At 44.0% G+C, this 7,640-nt stretch overlaps 1 protein-coding gene across 2 annotated transcripts; it reads left to right on the plus strand.

Annotated features, from left to right (window-relative positions):
• Positions 1-185: 185 nt before the first annotated feature.
• On the plus strand, positions 186-5,571 carry BAMBI (BMP and activin membrane bound inhibitor). 2 transcript variants are annotated; one of them, XM_054020797.1, is made up of 3 exons: positions 186-633; positions 4,068-4,355; positions 4,820-5,571. In XM_054020797.1, exons 1-3 carry the CDS (start codon positions 558-560, stop codon positions 5,236-5,238), a joined length of 783 nt encoding a protein of 260 aa, XP_053876772.1. In that variant the 5' UTR covers positions 186-557; the 3' UTR covers positions 5,239-5,571. The 2 variants fall into 2 exon arrangements, with proteins under 2 accessions (XP_053876772.1, XP_053876773.1); XM_054020798.1 differs by having other exon boundaries at positions 4,068-4,343.
• The last annotated feature ends 2,069 nt before the right edge of the window (positions 5,572-7,640 follow it).

The raw sequence follows: 7,640 nt of genomic DNA on the forward strand, positions 1-7,640 counted from the left end.
GCGGATCCCCCCCGGGCCCATTTGCAAGCGGCGGGGGGGCGGGGCGACCGCAGGCTCCAGGCTGCTGTGAGTGGCAGAGGAGCGGAACCTATGAGACCGGCGCTGGGGGCATGGTGGGAGGAGCGAGGGGCGGGCGTCGGGGCAGGCTAGGTCGGCGCCGCGCTATTTACAGCGTTGGGCTCGGTCGGTGCTTGCCTGTGTCAGAGCCGCAGTCGGTGGCTGCCGGAGCGTCGAGCTTGGCCCTGTACGTGTCTCGCTTGCAGGAGGCGGGGACGCCCTGGCCGGGCAGAGCTGCGGGCTGTCCCTGCTCCCACATGTGGCGGCAGCTGTGGCTGGAGAGCGGTCCCCGCAGCCTGTGATCAGCTGGGCTGCTCCGCCGGGGGAGCTGTGCGGCGCCGCCTCCCGAGGCTGGCGGGGAGCGGGGCGCAGGCAGCCGCGGGGAGCTGGAGTCTGTACGTTGCCCGCTCCGGGCACTCGAGTGCGGCGCCGCGAGCTTAAGCGAGCCCTGGAGGGAAGCTCGAGCGGCCGGCCGGGGAGGGTCCAGGCGGGGCGGTTAAATGGATCGCCATTCCAGCTACAGCTTCATCTGGCTGCAACTGGAGCTGTGCGCCATGGCCATCCTGCTGACCAGAGGTGAGGGGACCGGGCTGCGCTGGGGTTAGTGGGGAGCGAGCGAGTGGCGGACAAGGGGGTGCGGGGAGTGGTTAGAGCTGTGCGCGGTGTCACTGGGGTGCAGGGGGACTATTGGGGTGGCAATAGCCCGGGGTGCAGGGCGGAGTGAAAATAGCAGGGGCTCGTGGGGGTGGTTGAGTTGCGGGGGCTGCCAAGTGCGGGCGTGCCATGGGCTAGGGGGCCCCAGAGTGTGGTGCTGCGGGGGTAGCTCTGAACCCCCAGTGCCAGATGGCGCAGCCTCCCGCAGGGCAGCTCTCCTCCCCGAGCCCCGCACTCCCTCCTTGGAGGTTTCCCCTGCCAGGCTGCGCTGGGAGCTCCATGCAGAGGGCTCCGAGCTGACTTTGAAGCCCCTTGCCAAGCCTTTGTTAGGGTGTAATCTTTCCTCCTCTGCTGAGCCTCGCAGGCTAGGACAAGCTCGCCTCTTCTTGAAAGTAGCAGTGCTTGGTTCTTTTTTTTTTTTTTTTCCCCTTCCCCTCTCCCTGTCTTTCTCCCCCCCCCCCACCTTGCTGCTAGAGCCTTGCCCCGGTTCATTGATGTAAGTCAGACCTTAAGGGCAAGCGGTTGTCAAAATGTTTTTGTTAGTCTGCCTTTAATGAACTTCTGAACGCTTCCAGCCATGGAGCCGGGCCATCTTAGAGAAACACTGCCCCTTTTGGAGCCCTGGCGTGGTTTTACTGTAGGGCGGATAGTCTCGCCTCCCTCAAGTGTTTATAATAATAAATAATTAAAAAAAAAAAAAAACCCCAAGGAAAGTACATCAGAGGGAACGAATTCCGACCCCACACCCTCTTCTCTAATCCTTTTAAAACTAGTAGTGGATTAGAGATGTGTTTAACTTCCTGTTGCAAATGCTACATTCCTGTAAATAGGTCTGGCGTTTAAACACACGTAGAGTAAATTAACACTGTCTCCATACAGTTCAGTGACTGCTTAGTTGGTCTCTTTAAGGGGAAAAGGTCACCTTTTTCGCTCCCTATAATTGCCAAGATTCACAGAGGAGGTTAAAGGATAAACTACCACAGTGATGATGTGCTACCATATTTATTTATTTTGGAAGTAAGGGTGTAATTAACCCTAAATAACAGCCCTTGCAGCATGCAGAGAGAAGCCTTCTGGCCCCATCAAAGGCAGGCAGAACAGGGAGTGACTGAGTGATGTGAAGTCACAGATACTGAAACTATGTGCCTGATAATGATATAATTAGGGGATCATAGACTTCTGGCTGCTGCTGACTTCAAAAGCTTTAAGAGAAGCCTGCAGTCTCTCCTGTAGCCATCTTGACTAAAAGCAGACATTTTTCTTTAATAGCTATATACAGTAACAAGAAAGAGGAGGGAACAGAAGGGCATTGTTCAGTTTCAAAATACCAACTACCCTTTCTGGCCTTTTGCATTGCACAGGAAGAAACTTTATGAATTGACCGAAATACAGTTTTAATACAGTAATACAAAGTCCATTCTGTTCTACCAAAAATGTGGCTTTAATTAAAATGGAGTTGTAATAACCTGATGACTAGCCTGTCAGATTTTGTTTATAAGACTGTCTTAGATCAGTAAAACGTAGACTTTTAAACAGGGTCATATAAACAGTTAAAATAGAAGTATGCTTATTGTTTCATTTTCCTCCCCATGCTGAGTTTAGAGTAGCGAAAGGACAGTCAACTTTGTTCGTTTTGTATTTTTTTTTATTAACTTGCTCTAACTGAATAGTAGCGCTCATGGACACTTTTTTTGCAGGGCAAAAAAGTAGCAAGCTTAGTGATTGTAGGTAAGAAAGCAGAGAAAAGCTGTTCACCAATTTATTGGGTGACTTTTATGAAACCAAGGAAAGTTGGGCTCCTTGGCCTAAAGGCCCAAGGGAGCTAATGCAGACTGGGGGGAGAGACGCTCTGTCATTTGGCTTCTATTAAGCAGAGTTATTAAAGAGCAGCAGGGACTTCAGGGCCCAGAGCCTCTGCAGCAGCATTACCAGGAGAGCTGAGCCTAGATGGGCTGAAGCCTGGAAGTTAATTTGACTGAGTCCTTTCCCGGTAAGCGTAAGAAGTGGGGAGGGGATAGTTGAAAGGCAGTTATACACAGGTTTATTTTCAGGGTATGTTTCTAATGCAAGAAGTCTGATAGTTCAGCTCACTTTTAAAGGCTCACTTACTGCCTCTGTGGTAGGAAGTACACCAACTAACTGAATTGGAAGTCTGTTTAAGTAAATCCCCCACTTGTAATGACTGCTCCAGAATCTGCCTTCCTCTAATTCTCTGAACTGATGATATATTGAAATAGGTTTGAGTTATGACTTGCCTAGAAAGAATACATTTTCCCTACAGTACAAGATGTGTATAGTCATAATGGTGGTTTGGAGAGCACAAAATGAAGTGTTTTATTAAGAACTTTTATCGCTTCCCTTCAGAAATTTTTGAGGTTTCCTGAGATTGTTTTTATACAACTGGTAGAAGATTTTCAGTCTAAACGCTTCCCCTTTTTTTGACCACATGTTGGATTGCCTGCAGAAACTAGGGGTTATGGGGAGGAGGTTTCAGCTTTGCAGTAATGCACCCCTTCTTATGACTTTCCATTTGGGTTGAAAGAAATTGACTTTGGCAAACAAACCACTAATTGTAAACTGCACTGTTCCTGTTTTATAAAACTGACTTTAAAAAGCCCTGTTGCATGAAAAGCTCTTCATAGAGAAAGTTCCTTTTCTGAAGAGATCACAAATAGCTGCCCAATTTCACATAGTAAAAATCTTCCTGACTTGGAATTTCTAGATTCTAATGGTTCTAGCTGATAGCTTTATAAGGTGTTAGTTAAAGCTCTTAAACCTTGGCATAGCCTTGAGAGATGGCAAACAGTTCTGCCATTCCAATTAAATTTAAACATGTGACAGAATAAAAAAAAAAAATCTTAGAATGATCAACTATCAGCAGTAATGATTTAAATTCTAAAACACTGCAGCAACACTGTTTCAAACTGTAGCTTTTTTGGGTGAGGGAGATTCTGCCTTAGATAAGGGTGGGTTTGATCACATGTAGAATGCTGATTTTTAGTAAGTAGTAAAAATACCTAGCTGGTATTCAGATGTGGTTATGTATGTCTTATCTAGCAGTATGATCCAAAAAACCCTAGTCTTAATGAGAAGTTTGAAGTGTGACATTTCAGTTACTCCTGCTTTAATCAAGTATGTAGTAGTAGTAAATATTGGTATTATGCCAGTGCCCAAAGGCCCCCATTGGGGTTAGGGTCCCAGGGTGGTAGGCACTATACAAAGACTGAAAACAGACAAGCCCTGCTCTGCAGGGTTTACAATCTACAATGACCAAAAGTTTGTACTATTGAGTTTGTTAGTATGTGAGATAGCAAGTGAGTTTCTGTACTAACTAGGAATAAAATACTTTTTTTTAGGTGAAATTAGATGCTACTGTGATGCTGCACACTGTGTTGCAACTGGCTATATGTGCAAATCTGAGCTTAATGCCTGCTTCTCCAGACTGCTTGACCCTCAGAACACGAATTCCCCACTTACTCATGGCTGCTTGGACTCTATTGCAAACACAGCTGACATCTGCCAAGCTAAACAGGCACAAAACCACTCCGGCACCACCATGCCCACATTGGAATGCTGTCATGAAGATATGTGCAATTATAGAGGACTGCATGATGTTCTCTCTCCTCCCAAGGGTGAGACCTCAGGTAGAGAAAGCAGTTTCAACTAAATGTCTTCTCTGATCTATAGGCTTGTGACAGCCAAGACCTTGTATGTCTGCTATTGATTTTGTTGTTAATGTAATTAGAGATACCAGAGGGAGAAGCATGTGGTGGGATGCAGAGATGTATCTCTAAAAGCTGAGTAGCTTTTATGTCTGCATTAGCATTAGATGTCTGCATGTCCTGCCTGCTCTCTTTCTAAGAGGCAATTATACAGTGGTACTCATTCACATTAGATCAACTGCCAATGCAATAAAAATATATTATCTTAGCTTGTTTTAGAAATGGTTCAGATCAATCTGTAGAGATACTATTTGTAGATACTTTCCAGTGTGAAGTTTAAATCAGCAGCAGCTTTTAATATGTGTGGTTTAAGGAATTGTTAAATTTGAAACAATTGTTTAGCTGAGACTGAAATAATCTTGGCATCTTTGTTTAACTTTTTGCAGGACAGGGGAGCAGATACCAGCATGACAACAGCAGAAATCTCATCACTAAGGTTCAGGAGCTGACCTCTTCAAAAGAACTGTGGTTCAGAGCAGCTGTAATTGCTGTTCCCATAGCTGGTGGGCTGATCTTAGTGCTGCTTATCATGCTAGCTTTGCGGATGCTCAGGAGTGAAAACAAAAGACTGCAAGATCAACGACAGCAAATGCTCTCCCGTTTGCACTACAGTTTTCATGGACATCATTCAAAGAAAGGACAGGTGGCAAAGTTAGACTTGGAATGCATGGTGCCAGTAACTGGTCATGAGAACTGCTGCATGAGCTGTGATAAAATGAGACAGACAGACCTCAGCAATGATAAAATACTTTCATTAGTCCACTGGGGAATGTACAGTGGGCATGGAAAGCTGGAATTTGTATGACCAACTTTTGTTTTTGTTTTTTTTAAATCTGAGCTAAACTTACTAGGAAAATTCTCAAAGGCCTTTGGGTTCTGCTGGACAGGAGCACTTTATCTTAAGCAAACTTTCATTAAGCATCTTTTGAGAAACAAAGGACCTCTGCAAACAGAATCTTGGATATTTCCTCTGAAGGATTCCAAAAGTTGTCTTATTTGCACAGAGTAAAATACACTCAATGTATTGTTTGCTTTAAAGTTATGAAAGCAAAAATTAGAAGTTGTACACACTGTCACCAGGGTTATCTGAGCTGTAGGGAGCTGAGAATTGAGCTAAATAATAAACTGTATGAAAGCTCCTGTGTTTCCTGACTTATTGTAAAGAATCTTTAAATATATATATATTTTGTCTGAAACTTCCTTGTGATTTTTTTTTTTGTAGAAGACAATTGTTTTCTTTTTTAGAAAACTATTGTTAGGTGACATTGGCATTCAGAATAGAATTGCACTAAATCTTGAAATGTGTTCTCCTGTAAAGTCCATCTTCCTGCAGAGTGGCAGAAGTGACTTTTTGTTATTCCTGAAAGAGGATGTCCACTCTCTGAATATCTCAAATAGTGGTGAGTCCATATTTTCCCTTTTCAGTTTATTCTATTGCCTAACTGTTCAAAGGGTGTTCCCCGCCCCCCCACCCTTAGTTTTCCCTGTTGCAGCTAAGGCTGATTACTTTGTTCTGTTCTTGACTAACTGTCCCTTTTTCTCTTTATTTATTGTATTTAATTTACATAAATATATTTTGTATTCATCTACCTACACAGTGGCAAGTAAATCTTGTCTTGGCTCAGTATGGCCAGTCCTCTCAACCTTTCCTTACAGTTCTTAACTTCCATAAAATCACTTAAATTTCTCCTCAGAACCAGCTCCATTTAATTTAGTGTTACCCTATATGTCCTATGTGATTTCAGTTCATCGACAAGCAGAGTGGAGTAGAAAAGCCACATTGATCTTTCTAAATGTGATGCTCCTATTAAAACATCCAAACATAACATCTGCCTCATCTTTTGTGTGCTAAACTGGAGAATCAAAAATGTATTCATGATAAGCCCCAGCTCCTTCGCTGGTATTTTTGCCTAGACAGCTTTCTTCCCATTCTATATTTGTGCATTTGGTTATAGTTCCTCCTCAAAAACATTTATTGGCCTTATTTAATATCACTTAATAGATTCAGGGGTTAGTTGTTAAAGACCCTGGAGCAATTGAGGCCCTAGAATATTTATTGTTCTACCGTTTGCTGTAATTAAAGTGGATTTTCTGGAAAAGCAGGTACTGTGATCTTGGGCAAAACAAAATCCAGAATAGTGCTCTCATAAATGGGATCTCTGTAAGTAATGACCAATATGAACTGAACTACCTGGAAAAAGCTGGCTAAAGTATAGTGCTTACCTAGCACTTTACATGATCAAATCACTATTAGATTGACTAATCCTCATAACCCTTTTGAAGTAGGTAAGCATTATCCCCCTTTGTACAGATTGGGAAACTGAAGAAGAGACCTGAAACGACTTGCCCAAGGTCAAAACAGTGAGTCAGTGGCGTAGCTGAATGTAGACTCAGAATGCCTAGAGTTCTTTACTGTGTGTATAGTCCTCCAGCCCATGCTAACTTTACAGTGGACTCAGTAGAGTCCTTAGGAGATATGTTTAAGGGGCTGTTTAATGGTGGTAGAGATGTTGTGGGACCCTCCCACCTGGTACAGTCCTAGAACCCTTCCTCCAGCCTGAGCCCAAGTCAGCTGGTATGGGCCAGCCATGGGTTTTTAAGTGCAGTGTAGTCCTACCTGGTCTGTGTTTTGCCCTTAGTTCCACTTTTTTGTCACTGGAGTCCCATATGACGGTAGGTATAGCTGAGGTAAGGATCTGGCTATGTCTTCCCTTCCACCTAATCTTCAAAAATATTCTTGGGTCTTGTATTGCTTTAATTAAATTTTGTACTAAATGCTTGTCTAGGGTTGATCACTGTTCAAGCAAATGTATTCTGTAGCTGGGGATGACTGGTGTATTTTTATGTATAGGGGAACCACTATTGAACTGAAATAGGCATAGAAGTGGTACCTAATTCAGTCAGCATAAATCTAGTCCAAGTCACTGACAGATGTGGAATTAAATCAGGTTCAGGGACTGGTATTTAAACCTTGCCTGGGTTCCCTTTCTTTCTCAGCACTTTGCATAGTCACTTCAAGCATCTTATGATAGGCATCATTTGTTGCTGCTGCTTTGAATACCTAAGGACCTACTTATACCTGCCATTTGTAGGCAAATGAGGCTGGGATGCTCTACTATTTCCCCCTTGCAATGGAGATGCTGCTTTCACAGCTCTGAGGGGAACAGGACTGCTTACCTTGCCCTGCAGTCACTTTGAGCAGTTTGC

This window comes from Malaclemys terrapin, chromosome 2 (assembly GCF_027887155.1).
Source record: "Malaclemys terrapin pileata isolate rMalTer1 chromosome 2, rMalTer1.hap1, whole genome shotgun sequence".
NCBI classification, from domain to species: domain Eukaryota; kingdom Metazoa; phylum Chordata; order Testudines; family Emydidae; genus Malaclemys; species Malaclemys terrapin.